Source organism: Mustela lutreola, chromosome 12, assembly GCF_030435805.1.
Source record: "Mustela lutreola isolate mMusLut2 chromosome 12, mMusLut2.pri, whole genome shotgun sequence".
Lineage (NCBI taxonomy): Eukaryota > Metazoa > Chordata > Mammalia > Carnivora > Mustelidae > Mustela > Mustela lutreola.
The window spans coordinates 18637623-18662185 of NC_081301.1; the positions used below are offsets into that span (position 1 = coordinate 18637623).

Consider the following 24563-nt stretch of genomic DNA (forward strand, 5'->3'; position numbering starts at 1 on the left):
AAGGAATCATACAGAGAATGCAACCTGCAGAGAGAGGCTTTTTCACTCCATGTAATTCTCTCAAGGTCCCAGGTCTATTCAAATTGATCCTTGTGTCAACAGTCAGTTCTTTTTAGATGCTTTTAACTGAGTAGTATTTCATGGTATGGACATATACCACTATATCCCTTTTAATCTTCCAAAACATGAAAACAGACCCAGATGAGGAAGTTGCCTGCAGCCACACAGCCTCTGTAGGGCAGAGCTGGGATGCTTAGCCCAAAGCAGCCCTGCCTCCCAGCCTAAGGCCTGGACATCTCTCTGCTTTCCTCTCAGACATGGACGCACCCAGGGACCTACGCGTTTCTGAAACCACAGAGACCAACCTGACCCTGCTCTGGAGGAGGCCTTTAGCCAAATTTGACCATTACCGCCTCAACTATAGCCTGCCCTCTGGCCAGCCGGTGGATGTGAAGCTTCCTAGAGACACCACGTCCTATGTCCTGAGAGGCCTGGAACCCGGGAAGGAATACAGCATCCTCCTCATCGCCGAGAAGGGCAGACAGAAGAGCAAACCCGCACGAGTAAAGGCATCTACAGGTGAGGTCAGCCTCTGAGCTCTCTCCAGACCCTCTGCTGATTCTGAGGTTTGCAGACCCAGAAGTCTGCCTGTCTCCCCAGGGGAAAACCAGGTGGGAAAACACACAACTTTCTCTACATAGTGCTTTGAAGGAGCTACTTAAATCTCTTTTCCTCTGTCAGCTGATTCAGCGAAGTCTTCTTGCTCGGAAATTACTATCATTTTTTAAGATATTTCTTCCTAGGAGAACTTAAGGCAGCGGGGTTTGTGTTTGTCTTGGGCTTTTTTAAATTTTATTTTATTTTGTGCATTTTACAGAGTTTTTTAAACCGTTTCTTATTTTTTTTTCCCCTCCTTTAGCCTAACAATTAATTTACTTCTCACTTTATTTTTTTCAAGATGACCAAGGTGTTGGTAATAATTTTTTTTCCCACTTAATGTTTTTTTTGTTTGTTTATTTATTTATTTATTTATTAGTAATTTCTACACCTAATGTGGGGCTCAAACTCATGATCCCAAAATCCGGAGTCACGTGTTCTACTGACTGAGCCAGCCAAGCACCCATCCCACTGAATGTCTTTATTTCAGGTCTTCTGCTTCCTTTCAAGGTTACCTGAAATGTTGCGTCTGATCCTTGGAGGCTAGCACAGTGCCCTCCGCATTTTCTCTTTTCTCCTAGTCTCTAAGAGGCAAACTTCTTTTTTCCATGACAGCTAAATCCTGAAGTGCGGTGTTCCTTCTAGCCCAATATCCTGTTCCTGGTACCTGCTGCCATAGTTCCTCAGTGGCTAAGTTGAAAAAATAATCAGGAAAAAAAATCCATTCTCCTGGTATTAAAAATATGTGCACGAATTGTGGCCCCAAACTATTCTAGAGGTATAGGTGGAAAATCTTAATTCTTCAGGGCTTGACAAGGAATGTCTTTAGTCTCAATTTAGTCTTTATTGAGAAAACCCACTCAATACATTGTAGTGTGCTGATATCGGAGGGGAAAGTGAGTCATGTACTTAGCATTGTTATTTTCACTCCTGTGCTCCTGCTCACTGTCTATGGGGTGAAATTAGACAGTGGGAATATTAGATTGAACACCATCAAGGAAAGGGGGTGATTGGGAGAATCAGGGTCAGCTGGAGAAAGTGTCACAGCCGGGATGTTTGTCCAACTCAATCTCAATAAGCAGAAAAGAGGTCATAATGATGGGCAAATCTGGAAATGGCCTTGAAGAGTCTTCATCATTTATGAGTACCTTCCCTTGCAAATAACAGAGAACTCAAAAAACAGTCACTTCAGCAAAATGGAAGTTGGTTTTTCATAAGGTAAATCTGAAGCTAGGTGGTTCAGGTCTTGGGTAATAGTGCCAAGTTATCAGAGACTTGGTCTCCTTCTCTTTTTCTGTTCCACCATTCTTAGTCCTCAGCTCCATTCCCAAAGTCACCTCCATGTCACAATATGGCTGCCACAGTACAGCCTTCACATCTGTGTTCTAGGCATCCTGAAGGAGGAAGAACCAAAACCAAGGAGTACCTCCTAGATGAGTCTTTCTGGAAACTTCACCATTAACTACTACTCATATTTCATGGGCTACCCCATGCTATAAGCAAGTCTAGGAAAAGTAATCTTCTGGCTCAGCTTGTTGCTGCCCACATAAAATTGTCATTGTTTATCAGAGAGAGAGAAAAGGGATATTTGGTAGACAAAGAGCAGCCTCTTCACAGAATCTCAAGTGAGCTCAAGTGGTCACTTCTGTTGACTTTGCACTGCTTCCCACCCAGCTATGAAATGATCATCAAGGCGTTCTGGAGGGATGGTTCAATCCTAGGTAAGGAGGAGCAACATAGAATCCAGAATAAATAGATCTCTGGTAGAGATTTGAGTGTTTCAACTTTATAATCATGAGCTTGTCAGAAGGTGTCAAGGGACAGCAAATGAACCTGAAAAACAATAGAGAAGACATTTCTTTCTCTTTGTTCTTCCTACTTCCTCTCCTCCTCTTCCTTCTCTCTCTCTCTCTCTCTCTCTCTCTCTCTCTCTCTCTCTTTTCCCACTTTTCCCTGCATTTGACAAATGCTATATCAAAGATTTTCCTATCTCTACTCCATCCTTTTACTTTCTGGCTGTAGGTAGGTTAGCTCCTGTCTCCAGTGGAGAAGCCCCAGACCTCAGCAGCTCAGGAAGACAAAAGTTTTCAAGTGAACCACAGGCTGAGATTACTTTTAGACTCCAACTAAAAGCCCAGTTTTGGCATCCCAAAGACTCAGTGGTTTCATTTCCCCCACCACACATCCTTAATATGGTTTCCAAAAAATCACGTTGTCTATTTAAAGACATCTTTCATTTCAGGAAAAAAAAAATGTGCAGAGTTCCTTTTATTGGCTCTTCCCCCATGGTCTCCAGAATATTTTTCCATAGGGCTTTCTCCATAAGACAGTTTTATTTCATTAAAAGTGAGGTGGACATCTCTTTCCTTCTCTCGAATTCTGTCTTTTCAAGTCTTCTACATTACTTGACCAGTAATGTTTACAGCTGAGCTCTGTGCACTAAGTTCTAGGGATTCTAGATAAGTTAGGATTAGGATAGATGTGTGCTGCTGAGGAACTTGCTGATACACAGCCCAACAACACAACACTCCACTTGCTAAAGCTGGGGGTACAGAGAGTTCAACGGGAACGCAGGATGATTTTGGGGCATCAGGAAAGTCTTGAGATGGGCAGAAACTTTTTTTTATTTTTTAATTTCCTTTTTTTAAAGATTTGTTTATTTATTTGAAGGAGAGGGCCTGAGCAGGAGGGGCAGAGGAAGACAGAGCAGGAGAAAGACTCTCAAGCAGACTCCATGCTGAGTGCAGAGCCTGATGCAGGGCTGGATCCCACAGTCTTGAGATCATGACTTGAGCTGAAACCAAGATTGGGCGCTCATACCACACAAGCAGCCCCATCACTGGATAAGAGCACAAGTCTGCAGAGGGGTCTTATAGAGAAGATGCGGAATTGGCTGTCCCCAGGGCAGTTTTTTTCCCAGGGAATTCTAGAGCTCTAACCATGGAATTGAGCCAAAGGGCAAACTTTTTCCTTGATGCAGAACCAAATTAAAAGTACGTGTAAGCCAGCTGCCCATCACACCTGAAATAAAATCCAGAGACCCTACCACAGCCTACATGGCCCTAAAGGATCTGTCTCTTCCAGTCTCTCTGACCTCACTCCCACCATTTTTCCCCTTGTTCATTTTACCCTGGTCACCCTGACCTTCCTGCTGTTCCTTGAGTTTACCAAGCCTGCTCCTGCCTCAGGGCATTTGCACATGCCATTTCTACTGCCCAAATACCACTCCTCTCCCAGTTATTCATTGGCATCCCCCTCATTTTATTTAGCTCAAGTGATTTCTCAGCAGACTTCTCTGGCCACCAATTTGAAATGGTGTTTCCATCCTGACTGACTCCTTCATGCTGCTGCAGAGTTCCTTACCTGCCCTGATATTTTTCAGTAGTTGGTTTATTTGCCTATGACCTGCCTCCGACTACCGACCAGAATGTAAAGACTTCTGTCCCCTTTATCCAGTGCTGCACCATCCCCAATGCCTTAGACAGGGCCAAGCATAAGACATGTGCTTCATGAGGCTTCATGAGGCTCTAGCTACACCAGAGTGGTAATGTTTCTGTTGACTCTCCTGGTCTTTTCCTTCTACCTCTGCATTAACAGCCCAAATTCCCCCTGTTCAGGATTAAGGGAAGGAATGTTACTCTGTTGTCTTCAGTTAAGCTTACTCTAGATAGAAAAGGAAGGAAAGAGAGGAGGGAAAGAGGGAGGATCAGGAGAGAGACGGAGGGAGAGAGAGAAGGAAAGAGAGAAAGGTAGAAGCCCATTAAAGTTGAGGAATATTAATGTGTGCCAGGCATCTCCCCCAGGCCCCACACCCCGCATTTATATTTTGATAAACTCAATGAAACCCCACTTAAAGTGAGGCCATGGATTTGCTGTGAGCAGGAGGCACATAGAGCAGAGAGAATATGAAAAACACAAGGCCAAGAAAGCATCTTTCCTTACCAGCATAAGAACTCATCTGTGATACCCCAGTAGTTCTCATGGGTTTGGAAAGCAGAACAGTGGCATTTTGCTTGTAGTCACAGCTGCAAGTAACAGGGAACATTCTGCTGAGATACCGTTCTGATTTATTCATGGAACAAACTGAATTTATTCAAATATGTAACCCTCCAACAAATATTTATTACTTAACTGCTATGGGTCGGACAATGCTGGTGTCTCTGTAGAACAGGAAGGCACACCGTGAGGCACACTGCAGAGAGAAAGAAAGAACCAACACCAAAATTATAAGACTATAACTAGTCTGTTTTAGAGGGAAGTTGGGGAAGCTATGAGAGCAGAAACAAGGATCCATTCCAGACCTGAGCAAAGGGAAAGATGGATACCAGAGAAGGCCTTTTGGAAGACGTGACACTTGGCTGAGTCCTCAAAGAGGAAAGGAAGTGAGGAAGGGGGTAATGACATTTCCAGCAGGAGGAACAGCATGTGAGAAGGCACGAGACACTTCCTACTAGTGAAACACAGGCTTTCCAGTCCTGCCCTAAGATAGACTAGGAGAACAGCAAGGTATGGGGTTCGAGACATCATCAGAGACTGTCTTCGAAGGGCAGTGAATATCGTGCTAAGGGGCTTGGACTCCATTCTTGACAGTGATAAAGAGTCACTGAAAAGTTTTAAGGCAGGCAAGGCATTTAATTTTAATTACCTTGACTTTGCAAGGTGAGATCAAAGCAATTAACTCCACCCTTTGGGTCCTCAGGTTTGAATTCGGCCATCTACCTGCTTTGGGAGAATCACTTTCTCCCGTCAGTGAACACCGCAAGTGAATTCCTAATTAGCTAGAACTTGGTAATCACCATCTACAAGATGGTGGAAGATTTAAAGTTGGCACATCTGAAGGTTTAAAGTTGGCACAGCCGGAAATTCCTCCAGGCCAGCTGGTCAACCCACCCTGAGCATAGAAATGGGATTTCGACCTTCTGATTTCCCAGGCCCACTGACATTGTTCAGAGGGTAGATGCCAGTGCACAGCTGTAAGGAAAAAGACAACAGCCTTTTCATAAAGAAATGCCAAGAAATGCAGCGTGGAATGACAGAGCGGAAACACTGGGCTCCGGGGACAGTAAGGCCACCAATGTGTCATTTGCTGTTGAAATGTAGAGTTTGCATTTATGTGAAACTTCTTAGTCCCCACCTCAGCTATTGTCCACTGTGTTTTTGTTTGCAGCATTCCCTCTAATTTCATAATTATCCCTTCAATTTATCTCAATTCTATTCACTGAAGTTACACCTTTTACTTATCTAACTAGCATTTGTTTAGGGAGAAAGGGTGGGGATGGGGGACGCCGATAGCACCCATGGCAGAAACAGTCAGAGCCCGGCTCGCTAAAGATAAACTGATACTCTTCCTTGATCTGCTTGTTAAAAAAAAAAAAAAAAAAAAAGTAGAAGAATAGTCAAATGTTTCGGTGGAAATATTACCCTGATTATTAATATTTACTGAGCAACATGGTGTTATGTGGAAGTCATTTGTCAGCTGTAAGAACGGAGGGAGCAGGACGTGAGGGGTGTCATGTAATAGTGCCAGTGGCATAAAAAAGCCATTCTAGAGAGAAGAGAAGGTTCTCCTCCGGAAGAGACAGTTCCCACTGCGCATCCTCTCCCGTCCTTTCTGCATCCATCTTTACTGCAAGAGCTTTCCAAAACCATTCCTGACCTCCTCCTCCCCGCCCCAGTTAGGTACCTCGCCTCACCTTCCCAGCAACAATGGTTCTTGACATTGTTTTCATGGGAAAAAATAAAAAAGGCTTTATGTCTGAATTAGAAAGACAGCTTTAAAAGCAGTTAGCTGAGAAGGAGAGATGGTGTAGAAAGACAGCTTTAAAAGCAGTTAGCTGAGAAGGAGAGATGGTGACTTAATTCACATAAAGAGGAAAATTGTCAGTGCCATCCAAGCTCCTGACGAGCAGTTTTGACAGCAGGAGAAAAGGAGAGGAAAGTGGGATGAGTCACAGGGGGCATTTGTGGATGATAGGGTTAATCTCCCTACCCTTGAAGTGTGGCTTCGATTGGTTTTTGTCCTATATCTCTTCATGCGTGAGGACTACTAGAATATTTGAAAAGGACACACTCTTGATTTTAGTTGTGCTTAAATCCCAAGGTCGAGGAGACAACTGTTATATCGGTAGCAGTGCTTTTGGCCTCACAAGGGCCAGTGGGTTTAAGGATGGCTGACTTTCCCTTTCTTTCCCCCAAATGATCTTTCTGATCAATATCACATTTGTGTGGTTAAGAACTGCTTCGGGTGAACTTCAGGGCATGAATTTGCGTTATATGAGGAGCCTGTAGAATGGAGTTCAAGAAGAGGCATGGCCAACATTTTCTGTAGAGGGCCAGAGAGTAAATATTTTAGACTTTTCAGGCTGGAAGGTTTCTGTCACAACTATTCAAGGATCCCTGTAGCAGAAAAGCAGCCATCAACAATACATGAATGAACAAGCATGGCTGTTCCAATAAAACTTTATATATAGACCAAAATTTGAATTTCATTTGTATTTTCATATATCATGAAATATTCTTCTTTTTGGATTTTTGACCCCAACCATTGAAAACTATAAAAAAAAAAACTGTTGTTAACAGTTCATTACCAAAGTAGGCAATAGGCCAGACTTGGCCCTCAGATAATAGTTTGCAGACCCCTGTTCAGATCAAATAAGATTTGCTGGAGTACAGGCTTTGTCAATGTGAAACACTAAGGAAGAACTTTTCCCAGAGCTTGGAAAAGTCTGAATTAAATAGATTCTTGAAAAGAAAGATTTTTTCCCTCAGAAAGGATGTCTTCCATCCAGTCAAGCTAGGATTTTCAGGTTAGAGGTGTCCTTTAATGGGCACATAGGGCTCTTTTGAAACTAGCAGCCAATGGAAAAACAATTTGTTCTTTTAAATGAGCTCGAGGCAGTTCTTGCTCTATTGTTTACAGGATCCATTTCTAGAAGAAGTCCTTTATTCCTAGGTCACGCAAAGCCCACTTAAGCTCCGCCCTGGGCGAATTGTTACCGGGAAGGCATATTCAGACAGGTGTGTTATTGCTGTACTTTGTGTGTACAGGAGATGATTAAAGATCACCTTTGCTTTTAATTGAGCTTAATAAGCTCGGTTTGTCCCAGGTCTCAGTCTTTCTCTCCAGTAAGGGACTGTTTTGTAAAGACTCGTCCCATTCCTCAGTACAACCTTACTTGGACCATGTTCATCTATCTCTGATCTTCCTGAAGTGGTTTTATATAAACTGACTTGAGCCCCCAGAACTGACAAAAAATCCCAGCATAGAGACTATAAAACAGATCCTCTAAATGAGACTAAGGAAACAAGATCCAATTCTCTCAAAATGCAGAAGGCTGAGCAGCTTAGACCCAGCAACCTAGGAATGCCTGGAAGCTGTTCCTTATGGTCTTGTCCTTACGATGACAGACACTTTCCATGATGGAAACCAAAGCCTAGAACACTACAAACATGGATGTGTAGAGTTTTCTAGATCCACAGGACGCTGGTCAGGAGGAAAATGCCATTTCCAAAAGACACAGGCAAAGAGGCAACAGGGAAAAATAAGTATTATATTGAGTTTTCTGTTGATGTTTTGATGGCGGCCATAGCACTGGGGCTTACACTGAGAGAAACATGGCAATCGGCCCCACCCCAGCTCCCACAGCAGGCCTTTTCAGCGTTGGCAATGGCTTTGCCATTTCTGGGTTCCCAGAAGGAGAGGAATTTGAGGAAGGGTTTAACTGACCCATCTCTGTCATTATTCAGGCCATGCCCCTGAACTGGAAAACCTCACCGTGACCGAGGTTGGCTGGGATGGCCTCCAACTCAACTGGACCGCAACTGACCAGGCCTATGAGCACTTTGTCATTCAGGTGCAGGAGGCCAACGGGGTGGAAGCAGCTCAGAACCTCACGGTACCCGGCAGCCTGCGGGCTGTGGACATCCCAGGCCTCAAGGCCGCCACCCCGTATAGAGTCACCATCTACGGGGTGATCGGGGGCTATAGGACACCGGTGCTCTCTGCTGAGGCCTCTACAGGTACCTCTCTCTCATGCTTCCATTTCTAGCTCCTGCTGTCCCTAACAGGAAATCACCCATGGCTCATCAGACACGACTCACTCCTGACTGGACTTGGCCTGCCCCAGGTCATAGCGCTGTGGTGTCTCATAAAGGGGAGCCATCAGGCTGTACAACTCTGAGGGCACCTTTGACAGCGCACCCCATGTGAACAACACCCTTTGGGGTTGCGCAGAGCCCTGCCTGGGGACGATACCCACAGCCCCAGCGGCGGGGTCATGAGCTTCATGGACTCCCTCTTGGGAAGGGATGTGAAGGCATTATATTTAAGAGAAAAAAAAAAAAATCAGAACATTAATCTCCCTGTGCACTGAGGGTTGGGGTAACTCTTTAATGAACTAAAATGACAAATATTTTCCTAGCCCGCATGCTCTTTGCTCACTTTCTCAAATTCAGGAAGTTGCACGATGCATGTTTGTCTAGAGAAAGTCCTATATTTTTCAGTAATATGAAGTCTACTCGGGTGTTCAAGGTTCCCTGGATCTTGCTGTGTGATTTGATCATGAAACTCATTCTTTGTCCTTCTGCAGGGGCAACTCCCGGTCTGGGAGAGGTCGCTGTGTCCGAGGTACGCTGGGATGCCCTCAGGCTCAACTGGACTGCTCCGGAAGGAGCCTATGAACAGTTTTTCATTCAGGTGCAGGAGACTGATGCGGTCGAGGCGGCCCAGAACCTCACAGTCCCGGGAGGACTGAGGTCCGTGGACCTGCCTGGGCTCAAAGCAGCCACTCACTATAGCGTCACCATCCGTGGGGTCACACGGGACTTCAGCACGACTCCTCTCTCTGTTGAAGTCTTGACAGGTATTCTAAACCAGTCCAATAATCTGCTTCCTCCCCTTGTCTCTGCTCAGGGGACATCCAAGCTCTTCCTGCTGTAAGCTGGGCTCAGCCGTGCCCCCCTCCCCTCGGGGAACACCAGTGAATCATCCCCACTTCCCTCCAAATGTCCTAGCCCTTATTTGGGCATGTCCTGGTCCAGCATGGTAGCCAATTCCATGGAAAATTCCACCTACTCTTCCCTTACAAAAGTGAGAGGTGACTTTTCTTTCAAAGCAAGTTTCAATCATAATAGCTAAGGAGTTGGAAAGCACACTTTGCAAGTGGAAAAGGAAAAAAAACTGGTGTGAGCTCATTTTAAGAACACACTAAAAGATTCCCTAAAGCCCCATTTATATGTTAAGCATGGAAGTTATGAACAATTCCTAGAACTGTCTTTCATTCCCGGAGACCAAAGAGAAAAACTCTGGCTTTAGTGCTTGCAGTTAGAGCGTGCTCCACACCTGCCGTAAATCACGCATCTGTAATCAACACTCACCAGACGACTCCGCCCAGCCTCGGCTGGAGGGTCATCTTACCCGAATCCTTGCATGCAGTTCCTTTTTTTAGTAACTCGGCAACTCTGTGTCCTCATGCAGAAGAGGTTCCAGATCTGGGAAACCTCACAGTGACCAAGGTCGGCTGGCATGGCCTCAGTCTGGACTGGATGGCCCCTGATGGGATCTATGAGCAGTTTATCATAGAGATCCAGGAGGCTGACCGGGCCGAGGAAGCTCACAGTCTCACGGTTCCCGGGAGCCTGCGCTCCGTGGAAATCCCAGGTCTCAGGGCCGGGACTCCTTACACGATCACCCTGCATGGCGAGGTCAGAGGCCGCAGCACTCCGCCGCTTGTTGTGGAGGTCGTCACAGGTATAGGTCCCTCCTCCCACGCCAGGAACTTGACTGAGCCAACCTCCCTTTGGGATAGAGAACATTCCCCAAGCGTCATAGTTTCATCTCCATGTTCCTGACAGGCAGTGAGAATGCAAGTTCTAATTTAGGAAGGTCTGGGTTGGAAGTCCACTTTCCTGGCTGAATGCTCTTGGGTCTGTCGTTTGACATGTCTGAGCCTTCTTTCCTCACCTTCAGTTCAGAGATAATACCCCACCTCGGAACATTGTCCTGCGCAGTGAATGAAACCATGACCGAAAGTGCTTAGTGAAGCTCACATCCTGTAGGAAATACTGAACAGCAAATAGGTTAATACATCAGGCAGCAACATATCGTAATGAAAATAACAGAAATAGTAGGGCTGTGGCACAAGAATAAGGTCAAAAGTTTCTAGAGAAATCTTATTATGAGTGGCCTCAGAGTCACTGACTGCCGTCCAACGGATAGTCATGTGTCCATGGAATAACCTTTGAAATGATCTGGCCATCTTCAGCCGAAACTGTCCGAGTCTCTCATTCTCTCCTTAACAGACACTCAGGACAGCCAGCACATTTCCAAAAGAGAGCAGCAGTCACATTTGACTCCACTGTTTTTCATTCAGTGTGGAGAAGAAAAACAATTTATCCAATCTGTCCCCTGGAAATATGCTGCTGCATCTGTTATAGGAAAATTCTGTGCTGTTTGTGAGGTTTTTAGAAATAGCTTGAAAGGGGGCAAATGAGCCAAATTTTTGGAGGGTTTTTATGCTGGGCCCTCAGCCCATGCCCTTTGCTATACATCCTGTGTTTTGATAATACCACCCATATAACCTCTTTCAAATAATTTGTTCTTCTTGTTCACATATACCAAATAAATTTGGTCCTCGGTAGAAGGATTCCAAAAATGAGAAAGGTGATGTCCCAATCCACCAAAGCTGGCCAGGTTATATGGTCCTGTGCTGCTTGAAATATCTTCAGACCAAATGAGCAAAAGGGGCTTTTGAGGCCCGTGTGGTCTGGATACAGGATGCTAGCGGTCAGTCTCTGTTGCATGTAAACTTTTGTTTTGAGCAACAGAACTCCTTTTGCACATGAAATCTCACCAGGAACCCCACTCCACAACAGATAAATGGACAGCTCTTCTCAGTGAGCGAGGGAGGCAGAGGGCACTTCCTGCAGAGACAGCGTCCCAAAGCATCACGGTCACGTGGTACCGCTTGAATCAGCCCCTCTAACAGGTTGAGTGTGCTCGGGCTCACCACTGAGATATTCTTATATCTAAGAATAAGAACTTCAGGGGCACCTCTTGTGGCTCAAATTCCTACAGATAATTCCTTTTCTAACTTCGAATCCATGGCCACTTCAGCCTTTAAAAGGAGAAGAGCCTGGGATTGCATTTAATCCTCAAAGGTGTTCCCCTCGGCAGTGGGCTTTGCCATGTTCAGAATCCAGACTTCCTAAATCAGCAATGAGAACTACATTAACTGTCCTTCCTACGTGGTGGAAAGATAGATAGTGGGCCCTGCTCTGCACCATTTACCAAGCAAAACATAATCACTTTTAATTAAAAGTGAGCCCTCATTTCGCACCAATGGCTTTGCTTCATGGTGCAGACATTCCTCATCCAGGCACAAAGTACTCGCGGAAGGTGGGAGGGAGAGAACCGAGCCAAGAATCCAGCACAGAACATTTGATCCCTGAAAGCTGAGTAAAACAGCAGACTTGTCCAGACCAAGAGAGCGGACACTTTATAAAGCCAGCCCGATAGCAGGTGGCCAGCAATTGGACAGTCTCTCCTACGTGAAGTCATGAAACGAGGCAGACAGTTGTTTCCAGTACCGCTAAGAAGCTCCAAGGTGAAACAACTGAACAGTGATGTGTTTGTTGGGCTGCCTCTTATGGGGCACTCACTGTGGGTCAGATATGACCCTCAGGGGGGTTGTAAATGGTCTTTAAGCATCACACAGTCCAATGACAGGGCACTGTCCGCTCCCTCTGTAGATGAAGAGAGTGAGACTCAGGGACAAGCTGCGTGATAGGTCCAAGACTCGCCGGTGGTTAAATATCATTGTTGGAGTTACAACCAAGGCCCAGCTGCCTGCAGAGCCTTCGCTTTTAACCATCCCTCCCCTTCTTACCCTGACCCGCAGTCCCACTTTGCCAGCTGCTCTGTGGGTTCTGGCCCTGCACGCCGAGAGCCCTCCCAGGTGGGTTGTTCAGTGGTCTGCTGGACAGCATTGCTCTCTCAGTGAGCCGTGCGGGTCTTCCCCTGTTTGGCCATTTGCAACTCCTAAAGAAAGCTGTGGCCAGGTTACGGGTGTTCAAGCTAGAAATAAATGCCCAGAGACCAAAAAGGACCACACATGCCCAGGAATACTCTCCCACCTCTTTCTGTCTTCCGTAGACCTGGGCTGTGGGACGTTTGGTTTCTTCCTTTTGTGCTTCGCAGAACTGACTGATGCCTCTCTGTCCTTCTTCAGAGGAGCTCCCCCAGCTTGGGGACTTAGCCGTGACCGAGGTTGGCTGGGATGGCCTCCAACTCAACTGGACCACAACTGACCAGGCCTATGAGCACTTTGTCATTCAGGTGCAGGAGGCCAATGGGGTGGAGGCAGCTCAGAACCTCACGGTGCCCGGCAGCCTGCGGGCTGTGGACGTCCCAGGCCTCAAGGCCGCCACCCCGTATAGAGTCACCATCTACGGGGTGATCGAGGGCTATAGGACACCGGTGCTCTCTGCCGAGGCCTCCACAGGTACCTTCCTTCCCACTGCCGATGCCCCTCCCCAAGGCGCCTGCTTCTTCTCCAAGAGACTCTGCAGAAAGTCAGCTTCTCTCCCTGAGTCCTTTCCTTCTGCCTCTTAGCGGCTGCTCATGCGTGCTGCGCGACAGCCCTGTGACCTGTGCCTCAGTCTACAAGCCCCGGCCATTTCGAGAATGAATGATACAGCCATTGCTTTTTCTGACCTCCAGCCTCTAGCCTCTCCCAGCCTTTACCTAGTCCTACCACTCCCTCTCTTTCCAAATGATGGCATTCTGTTTCAGGAGACAGCCTGATGGTTTTAATTCTCTTCTCCAGGGCTATGTGTAAGTTCTGGTAGAGCACAGATTATTTACTTTAGAGAGTCCTTTTGCAAGTTGGAAACCAGTACTTTACTATCCCAGACCCCTCAAGGGTATGGGCACTGTGGTTCTTGCATTTAAAAGAAATGTTTTAATTTAAATGTTTCTTTAAAATGCACTGAGTATAATAAGAGAACTGAATTACCCTCCTCCGGGCACTTCTCTCAGATACTGAGTCATTGTTAGGACACCAAATTAGCAAATAGCTAGACCAAAAAGGGAAGGAAAAAAAAAATCACACAATTATGACTAGAGACAGTACCAAAGAAAAAGCCATTCATTAGGAGAAGTCCACACAGCAGCATTCAAAGCAAGGAATGTCCCGGGCTATGAATGTCCAAGATCTGATGCCCCTTTTTGCTCTTTTAATCAAGAGGTGCTCCCTGGAGTGTTGGCCTCAGCGTGGCACACCCCCAGGGCTCACCCAGGAGGTAAATGGTCTTTAAACTCTGCTCATCACTGCGCTCCAGCTGGCAAGGTGGCAAGGCATTCAGTGCCCCCCAGGAGCCTGCCGCAGTGAGCAGACTTCCCAAGCACTGTTCTCCTATGCTCCTCTTCCTCCAGGCCTCCACTGGGTAGAAGCTCAGCAGAGGTCATCGTGTTTGGTTCTGCAGGTGCCTGCCCCATTTTTAGATAGTTACAGCAACTAAACTTCCGTACAAACCCATACGATCTCCCTGATTCCAGCAAAAGCATCGCTCTGCATTTTAGCCTCAATCGTGTCAATAATCCTCGCTGAAGCAAACGTAATACAGACAGCCACTGTGTGAATCATGACCTTGAAACGCCCAGGAATTGCAACTGAGGCTACCCAGCATGGACCCAGAGCCCTTTGATCTGACATCGGGATCATAAATCATCCCTCCCCAGAAAGCAAGAGAAATCACTTGCCATTTCTGATCTTTCCTGCAGACCTTGTGGTTTGGGTGCCCATAGTACTTTTATGTGTGGGGTTTTTTTTTTCCCCCTTTTTAATGATATCAACAGTCTTGTTTCTGATGAATTGGTAGGAGGGCAGAAGGGCCGTAATTCCATCTGATCTGTGTCTCACTACATCTGATGAGATGGAAAGGCCTTCTTCTTCCCTGTTAGAGAAGCAATATCAGCTCTTACCACCTTGCTTCTGCTTTGCCCTCTGCCTAGTTTATTCCTGCCGCATGACAAAACATCGGTGAGGCAGTCTCCCAGACAAAATGCTATTTCTTGGCCGAATAGGGCGGCCTGAATGCCTTGCCTCGGCTCAGCTCTCCTGGTTGGCAACACACTAGTAGCTTTCTTGGCCCATGCAGAAGCCGTTAAGAGAGGACGAGCTTTTCCAACAGAATATGAAAACAGCCAGCCCTTGTCAGGGGTATATACAGTGACAATACCAAGAACCACGCTGACGAGTTGCCAGTTCCCTTTAAGTCACAAAAGCAGAAGCCTCCAGGTACCACCTTGAGAGGGTAACGGCATCAGAGTTACTTAGTCTTCATTTAACTAGATGGGAGCTCCTTCAAAGCAAAAGATACCCCCAGAAGGGTGCCAAGCAACTTTTGGTCTCCTGAGTGCAATTCAAGAGACTAAGAGCTGCCAGCACGCCTATCTTTTGAGCGATGGCCAGCATCCCCGCCGTGGGGCTCCCCGAAACATCTGAGTTCGCAGTTCCCGCTGACATCATCTAGATGACTTCTCCCACTCAGGATCTCAGCCTGATCCTGAGTAAGCCTGATCACGTAAGGCAGCTCCAGAGCAGGAAAATCTAACTGCCCAACCCTCCTCTTGGTCTTCCCTTGTTAACAAATCCCCTCTGTCGCTCCCGCCGGCTCCGCCAGGTAACACCTGCCGCCTCTCAACCGTAACCTTGAACTAGCAGATCCTTCTGCCCAGCCCTGGTTCTATTAACAACCTCAGTCTTAAAACACAAGCCTGATCATTAACCCCCCATTTTTTTTTCTTCTCTCCTGCCCCCTTTTTCAGCCGCAGGACCTGAAATTGGAAACCTAACTGTTTCTGACATAACTCCTGAGAGCTTCAATCTCTCCTGGACAGCCACCGACGGGGCCTTCGAGACCTTTACCATTGAAATTGTTGATTCCAATAGGTTCTTGGAGACGATGAAATACAATATCTCTGGTGCTGAACGAACCGCCCACATCTCAGGGCTACCCCCTAATAATCACTTTGTTATCTACCTCTCGGGACTCGCTCCCAGTGCCCGGACTCAGATCGTCACCTCGGCCACCACAGGTACATCCGCTCTCTCCCATATCTGACTCCCTCTCTCTAGGTCTCTGGAGTCTTCTTGGCAAGGGGAAGCCGCTCCTTCTCACCTGCTGAGGCCACAGCTCATGAACTTCTCTAGGAGGCAGGGCTGGTTAACCTAACTCTCTTCCCACAGCGGCCCCAATGGTACATTTCCATGAAGTCCCCTGCCTGATCTATTACTGACCAGGACACATGCAGCCTTAAGCATAGTCTGGTCCAGATTGTCGAATGGAATCTGGAGAAAAGCATTCTGCCCTTCCATACCTAAAAATCCAGAGTTGTCCTTGATTTGGAAAGACATCTGCATCAATCAAAGAGGTCTTAAAAATTATATTTTGTGTTATCCTAGTTGACCTCCTAATACCCAAGTATCCCAATGATTTAATGAAACTGGTGCTATTTGTTTTGTTTCAACTGGGAAAATGTCCAAAAGAAGAAAAAAAAAAAAAAAAGAGCAGGTTACTAATCAGATGGGGGCACGAGGAAGCTGTGCCATCCAGAATGCCCCAATTCTATCACCAGCTCTAGGAGCAAAGACCCGAGCATGCTGTCTTGCCCCCAGAGAGTGGATGGTTGATTTCAAAAATAGAAGTAGTCATGTTTCAATAAGGAACTTGGTCAACCAAAGCATACACTGCTCTTACTTAAATTTGTACTGTCTGTGGTAGACATACTATGTGAGATGTTCTCTGGGATGCAGCAAAAGGGCATTCTCTATCTGAATTCAGACAGGAGAGGCTTATCCACTCAAAATAGCATTCTTAGCCCATTTGGGGCAGTGAATCAGTAAATCAGAAAAGAGTTCACATCACAGCATCAAAATCGTCTATCACAGAAGTTACCCATGGCTGAGGGAGGGTCTGTCCTCATTTTACGTGAGACTACAAATTGTCACCGGGGTGGTGGAGAGGTTGTCCTGGTCAGATTCAACTACACTGAGACCTAGGGAAGAAAACCACCCAACCCCACCTCTTCTTTTCCCATGGCGCAAACTGGGTTTCAACAAAGGACCTGTGTCTTTATCCAAGGGTGAGGTCTAAAACTTTATGAATTTAGTCTTATGTGTTTTGGTTTTTGACTCTGTAACCGTGTTTTAAACTGACACACTTTCATATCTCTTTGTTTTCTGCTTACTTTAGTAGCCGAACCTCTCCTTAGCCACCTCACTGTCTCAAATGTGACCTGGGCCAGTGTGTCTCTGTCGTGGAAAGCCCAGGAGGCTACCTTTGATAGCTTTCTTATAGAAATTAGGAATTCTGACCCCCGCCAGGAAACAGTGGTACACTCTCTGCCCGCAGCATCTCGCAGCTCTGTCATCGCCAACCTCAATGCTTCTTCTAATTACACTGCCCACCTTCATGGGCTGATTGGCGGGCACCGTGTTCAGACTCTGACGGCCCAGGCAACCACAGGTACTTGCCACAATGGCTTCTTCTCTCTCCGTTGAACTTCCTCTGAGGGTGAAAAAAAAAAAAAAATCACTCATTACCCATTTTTCATCCTCCTCATTCCTCCAGATCATTCTCAGATTTGATAGGGCCACCCAAATCAGAGCTTCAAAACTTGAAAGAAAGAAAGAAAGAAAGAAAGAAAGAAAGAAAGAAAGAAAGAAAGAAAGAAAGAAAAGAAAAACTCTCACCCCAAATTAAGGAACTTTGGCATCACCCTCTTTTTCCTAAATAGGCACTCACATCTGGAGTTGCTCTGTGTGTTTGTATAGAATTAACCTGACTTGCCTTGGTTAAATTTCTAAATCATCCTTCCATTTGATCTTGAATAATCGTTTCTAGTTTCATCCCCTTTATCATCTGCCTGTGGTCTAATCAAAGTTTACCTCTGTTGTATTCAAAGAGGTGCATGCATGCCAGTTTTGGTCCCCTGATCAGAATGTTCTACATCCTCTTTCTCTCCCTCCAAGATTCTGAAAAGTGGTGCCTGGAGCATGCAGAGAAAAGACCCTAACGCACGTGAGAGGAACCAGCCATCTCATCGTGTTCTTGAGATTTCTGTTTGCTTGCCTTCCCTACAAACAGACTAGTCCCTTTTGACATTTACCCTATGAAGCATGCTTTGTCATTTACTGACAACTGTCACAAATTGTCAGTCTTCTTTCATCTGCCATCGTGTCCAAATCTTGGTGCATGTGGTGAACATTCAGAGCATTAAATTTCTGAAAAGATCCGTGTTTCTTGGAAGCAGACAGCATGCCCAGGAATTGTCTGAAGGATCAGAAGCAGGAACGGAAAGACGTCCCAGCTTGCATGGAGCACTGACCCTGCCTTCCCTCTCTATCTTTGAGGTCCTTCTTGCATTTCCCTTTTCAGCTTGGCCACCCCCTTTGGGAGCCAGCTGGAGGCCAAGCTGCCAGGAGAACCTCGGTCTTACTCTGCATGGTGAATGTGTTCGCACTGCCGGTCTCTGTCTGGTGGCATGAGAAGAGTCCTAACATGCATCCTTACTTGGAGAGATGGCTTCCACAGCAAAATACAAGGAAGGAACAAACAGAGGCCTCTTGGGGTGGGGGGTGTTCTACCTTCAGTGTGGTTGAAGTAATTTGCCAGGGTTGTGGCTAAAAATTAGAGCATCATTCGCTTCTCAAACGAATCGCCGAGGAGGAGATCCTGTGCCATCCCTTACGGCCGTGTTCTGCTTCTGAGCCAAATCCTTGTTACCCTTGGAGACTTTCTGGCATCGCATTAAGCTGTGCAGTTGTCCAGTTAAGGTTTCTCCAGGTGCACCCCTTCTTTCCTCTTAACACCGGAGCTGCAGCCACACAACTCCCAAGTCCCTGGAGGAAATCGTCTGCTTCTCTCCCTAACTCTAAAAGGTTGGCCCCAGTACCTCAAACTTCTAGAACTGCTGCCTCATTCTAACACAGAGTTGGAGTTGAACTTATTTTCATGGTAGTATTACTTGATAAGTGTGCATTGAGGAGGTCAGACCATCTACATCCCAGCTGAAACCAGTGATACAGGCCCCCTACATCAACAATGAGTCCCTTCATCCCTGATCTCCTAGTCCTTAAGGGACAAGAGAAACCTAACCTCCAGGGGAGCCGGCTGTCCTTGCAAATTATCCAGTAAGTGGATCTTCTAGGCAGAAAATGCAACACCTAGCTAAATTTTCTTTTAACTTCTGGATACACCAGGAAGGATTTCGTGAAAGCCATTTTACCTTTGCGGTACGTAGGGTAGGGTGCAGATCTCCCTATGGTGTATAGGAAACTTAGGTTTCTAAATACTATGAAGAATTTCTCTTGTGTGGATATTAGCCTTTAATTTGTACAATCCTAACAGATCAAAACAAGATGAAATAAGGAAATTTCAAAGTAGCATTTTCTAAGCTGTGCTCAGTGGACTGCCAACTCCTTGAGATGTTCAAAGACTATTTTTCCGAATGCATATCCACTCATCAGTCAAGTTTATGAAATTCTGGGCTAAGCAAAATTAAGCAGGTTTCTTTATAGAACGAGCATTGCAAAGGCTATAACATGCTTTGTGAGTCTCTAGGTGAGAGAGAATATCTGTAAATACTTCACTATAAAGCTGTTTTTCTTAGAACAGCTACAGAGCGTGTGCCCCACTGCAAACCTTAGAAATGCACCCTTAATATTCCACTACTCCTGTCTACCATTCTAATGACCTGTTCGCTCGTCTTTGTACATGGCCAGAAAATGGTCATGTCTGTCCTTAAAAAGAATGTGCATCCAGGCCCGCCAAGAAAGCAGTGTATTCTCTAGCGTTATAGTAGATTCAGGTGTAGTCACGGGTGGATAGACTACCTTTCTGCAAATATTTGGAGGGATTGGCACTTTCATGTCCTATGGCCACATTCTGGAAAGATCCGTCGCTTCCTCTAATAATGTCTCTCTCTCTCTCTTTCGCCCATGTCCCTTTCCCTTCAGAGCCAGAGCCACAGTTGGGCACGCTAATCCTTAGCAATATTACTCCTGACAGCTTCAACGTGTCCTGGACCGCTCGAGCCGGGCCTTTTGCAAAGATTGTTGTCAATGTTAGCGATTCTCACTCGCTGTATGAGCCCCAGCAGCTGACAGTCTCAGGAGACACACAGCACGCTCACGTCACGGGCTTGGTGGAGAACACAAGCTATGTCGTTAGTGTGGCGGGGACCACCTGGGCCGGGGACCCCACCAAGCCCCTCACGGCCTTTGTCACGACAGGTACTCATTCAGAGGTTGTTGCTTGTCTGCCGAGAATTTGGAGGTGGGAGCGGGAGAAAGGTGAGAGGCGTTCTGCAGGCACTCAACCCCAAATCCAGTCTTTGCTCCAGGTGTACACAGCTAAGGGAAGAGGGAGCAGATCTTGTAGCAAAGAGGGGTATTTTGCCACCATTTGTGGGAAATGGAGACCGTGTATTCGACAGCTGTGTCAAGTTTCCAGGGATTTTCCTTGCCTAGCTTTATGGGCTGATCCATATTTTAGCGATTCTGGCTGAAGAGTGAGTTCTAAGGTAGTAACAGCCAAGAACAGGAATTTTGTCCATAAATCATGCTATGCTAAGGCCATTTATAAACCACCTGCCCCAGAAATGCAGTAATTTATCTTTTTTCTTTAAAAAAAAAAAAAAAAAAAACTTCATCTTAAATCAACATCTACAACAGATTTCTGAAGGTTTGACCTAGCACAGCAGATAAATCCAAACTTCATTAAAGCTTAACCATATATTGAACTTGACCTCTAACCTCTCTTGGAATTACCTTAAGAATTGCTTAAAGATATGGCTTTCCATTTTCTTGCCTGAGATTATCTCAGATCAATGGCAAAGGCTGCAAATGGTGTGGATTTACCATATCCCTAGCCTGACAAACCTCAGGAAGTCTTTAGAAGTCTCTGGCCTTCCACTAATGATAATTTTCAGGAGACTTTACCTTCTGATTCTCACATTAAACCAGGCCTCTCCCAGCATCTCAACTGCTGCCAAGAAGATATGTTAATGCGTTCAATTAAATATTTAATTGGAGGCAGCCGTGATGACCTCGAAGCATGAGGGTTTTGATATCAGGCCTGAGTGGTTTCTGATCTTCTTAGCTGCGTAACCTTGGCTGCTGTTTAACTGCTCTGAATTCCAATTTCGTTATGAATGAAGACGGGACGCCCACAGCTACTTGGGGCAGCCCCTGTCTCAGGAATTAAATGGATACAATGAACTTTAAGGGTCTGGTTTCCAGCAAGTGCCTTACAGATTCTGGGTTCTTTCCATTTCCTAGCAATAGGAAGAGAGCAGTGTTCTGAAAAATAAGCCGCAAGTCTAGATAGAAACTCGGCAACTATTGTTGTGAAATCATGACTTTCCTGTGATTTTTAAGAGAACACGGGACGTGGTTTTAACAGGAGATCAGAAAGTGTTTATATTTTCTGTCCCGTTGCCTACTGTGAATTCAGTCGTTCAGACAAGTCTTCAAATACAGAACATGCTCTTTTCTCAGTGGGGTGGGGGAGGGAGCGGTGGGGACTTCCATATTCTCACATCCCAAAGCCATGAGATGAGCTGGAGGGGAGGAATGGCCAGTCACCCAGCCAGGTCAGTCAGGCCCTTACTTGTCGCCTCGCCTCCTGCAGGACCTCCCACAGAACAGGGAGAAGAAAGGCAGGCTGGGAGTGCTGGTCTTGGGAATCCTAGATCTGGTTACAGCATTGTCTCAGCTAATCCCTGAAGTGAAAAGACCCTGAGTTTTAAAAGAAGCATATTTTTAAAAAAGAGAAAGGATAAAAAAAAAATCTGAACATGAATGACTATAAGTAACAGGCCCTGATTGACTGACTAATTATCCTGAACGCCCTTCTTTTCGTTGGACTCTGCCGCTTTCATGGGGTGGAGATGCAAAGCGGCTAGCTACCAAAGAGGCCCCATTTATCTAAACAAAACTCAGCAATGGAACTTGAGAGCCATGTCTTGCACACAGAGAAGCCTCTTTGCACAGCGTATGAAATTTCATCTCTGCCTTTGATAGAGTTATGATTTGAGGTAGATCCTTAAATGGTAAAAACAAAATAAAATAAAATAAAAATAAACCGTCAAAACAAAGAGCAAGTGTGTTAAAAAAAAAAAAAAGAAAGAAAGAAAGTACAAGTCCAAACCACAACAAAATTTAAATTACTGCTTCAGGAATGAAACATTCATTCACTTGTTCATTCAATCACCAAAATCTTTAAACATTTTTCTTTACATCCCGTGGATTAGACCCTGGGTGTTCATGTAAGGTCATTTATTTCTTTGAACGTTTCTATTTAGAAGCAATGGAAAATGTGCCTCCAAATGAGGGGGAGCTAAAGCAGCCTTGGTCATGGAGTTCCCAGCCCCACGCCCCCTCCAGTGAAAACCAACATTCACCAAGACCATGCTTTGTTTTGCTAGAGGCACTGGACCTTCTCCACCGATCCTACTTACATCTCCAGACTTGCCAGCCCTGATGGGGTCACTAATTAGATGTTGGCCCAGGGTGTGGGAAGAACGTTGAGCTTGGAATCAGATGGCCTGGGTGGGAGGCCAGCTTAGCCCCTCAGTAGATGTGTGATCCTGGATAAATCATTGACCTCTGTTTCCTTAGATGTCATGGGGGTGAAGGGACAGGTAGCAATAGCCACTTCACAGTGTCATTGTGAGGTTCGAATAGGAGAACAGATGTGGAGCCTGATCAGTTGGGACATAATGGCACCTAGGAACTTAAGTGATATAAGCTCAGTCCTTTTGGAAACCCCCCTGTGTAAAAACCTCACAGCACCTGGGACACAGATGTTTGGTGAATGAATGAACAGATGACAATAGAAATTACTAAAGATCCAATATGTCTTTATCTCCTGACTTTATCCAGGAAAACAAACAGCCAAAGAAGTAACGAATCCTAGTATTCCTTAACTGGGCTGCAGTCATGATCTGCTAATTCTGACACATGAAAAACCTTACCCCCCTCCCTCTAGTTCAGGTTATGAGGATGTATGTCACTAATAGGTCTCATCCACTTGATTCAAAGTGAACTAGAAGTGGACTAGAAGCATGAAGTATACCAAAAAGGAAGTATGTATTTAGGGGGGGAGTGGGGGGATTGATTTCCTTAAAGACCTTCAGAAGACAGAGGGAAACAGAGAAAGGGATCCAAAACCAACAAAAGTCATCCAATTTTATAGGGAAAAAATCATGGCCTTCAGAGTGGGACCCCGCTAAAAACTTCGCTCTGTCACATCCTTGCTCTGTGACTTTGGTCAAGCAGATCGACCTCTTTGAAACTCAAGGTTTTTTGCCTGCATAATGGGAATAATGTCTATCTCATAGCCTGTTGAGAGATTGGCATGAGATAACATCATCTGTCCCCTAATAAGCTCTTACTAAATATTCATTTTCTGAGAATTTAACGCATTTAGTGATTGGGTATCTGTCGCTATTTGTGGAGACATGTGCTATCTCAGCAGGGTCAGCGCTGCTAACCTGAGTTGTTTTCACTCCTCCCTTCTTTCAGAGGCCTTGCCCCTTCTGGAAAACCTAACCATTTCCGACATTAATCCCTACGGGTTCACAGTTTCCTGGATGGCATCGGAGAATGCCTTTGACAGCTTCCTAGTAACGGTGGTGGATTCTGGGAAGCTGCTGGACCCCCAGGAATTCACACTTTCAGGAAACCAGAGGAAGCTGGAGCTTAGAGGCCTCATAACTGGCATTGGCTATGAGGTTACGGTCTCTGGCTTCACCCAAGGGCACCAAACCAAGCCCTTGAGGGCTGAGATTTTTACAGGTATTTGGATTCAAGTGAGCCATTTTCTCCCTTCCTTGGTTCTCTTCCATGTAATCCATCTACCACATCACCATCTACCACAACACCAACGTCCTTGTCCATTTTCTTTACGTAATCCATAGATGTGGCCTGCTCTTTTGTGTTTCCCCCCACACTCTTCCTTGTCTTGTGTCTCTACTGAGCACTCCTCTTCTCCCACTCCAGAAATGGGAAGGTCAAAATGTTTGTTTGCCCCTTGGCATCCCAAATCTTGTAGACTGTGTCTTGTCCAAGTTCTTGTGTGCTTACTCCACATCACCCTCTTCTGTGTACATCCTGGCTGGTCCTCAGCTATGTTTCAGCCTTCTCAAAAGAAATATACCAATGAGGATATTTCAAAAACTTATTTACAACATTTGCCATCTCAACATCTCAACTATGATCTTGATAAACTTACCGGGTGGGCTGGTTATTGGAAACCTAACTGCGAACTTATTTTATTGGCAAACACTAATGTCATAGAGATTCTTTGACACAGACTAAATCCATAATTTTCTCAAGACTAATAATAATTCCTAGATACATAAAACATTAACAACTTTTAACAGTCAAAAATCTGTGTTTCCCAAAGTCTTTCCAGATTTTACTAGCTCCATAGGCTATTCAAAGGTCCTGCTTGATGAAGAAGTTCCATGTACAAATAAGTTTTGGAAACATAGTTTAATAGGATCCTTGACAACAGGGCTTTCCAGAATAGCCCAATGTGCATGTGTCTTTTCCAAGAGGGACTTACCCAAGTAGTATTTCCCAAACTTATTTGACATCGAATGCCTTTTAAGGAAGAGGAGCAAACAAGAATGGTTTGTTCTGAGTACACTTTGGGAAACTCAGCTCTAAATTTACCTTGACAATGAGTTTTGTCTAGTGAAGGCAATCCAAGATCATACCTTGAGTCCAAAGTATGGAGTACAAGAGGTTCCAAGCCTCAGTTCTATCCTCTGAATGCCTGTCTAATGGTTTAAAAAGTAAGCACCAAGAGTAGGAGCCTTCTTGAGTACAACAATT

General features: G+C 45.5%; 1 protein-coding gene across 10 annotated transcripts in view; it reads left to right on the forward strand.

Moving 5' to 3' along the window:
• The window catches only part of TNC (tenascin C), a 92769-nt gene that overhangs the window by 43547 nt on the left and 24659 nt on the right, over positions 1 to 24563 (forward strand). For 2 of the 10 annotated variants that reach the window (XM_059141983.1, XM_059141984.1), the window contains exon 10: positions 316 to 579. In XM_059141983.1, the coding sequence (XP_058997966.1) occupies positions 316 to 579 (264 nt within the window). Of the gene's footprint in view, positions 1 to 315; positions 580 to 8403; positions 8677 to 9245; positions 9519 to 12884; positions 13158 to 15484; positions 15755 to 19676; positions 19953 to 23246; positions 23520 to 24563 lie in introns of all 10 variants that reach the window. The other 8 variants (XM_059141975.1, XM_059141977.1, XM_059141976.1 and 5 more) reach the window with 8 other exon arrangements.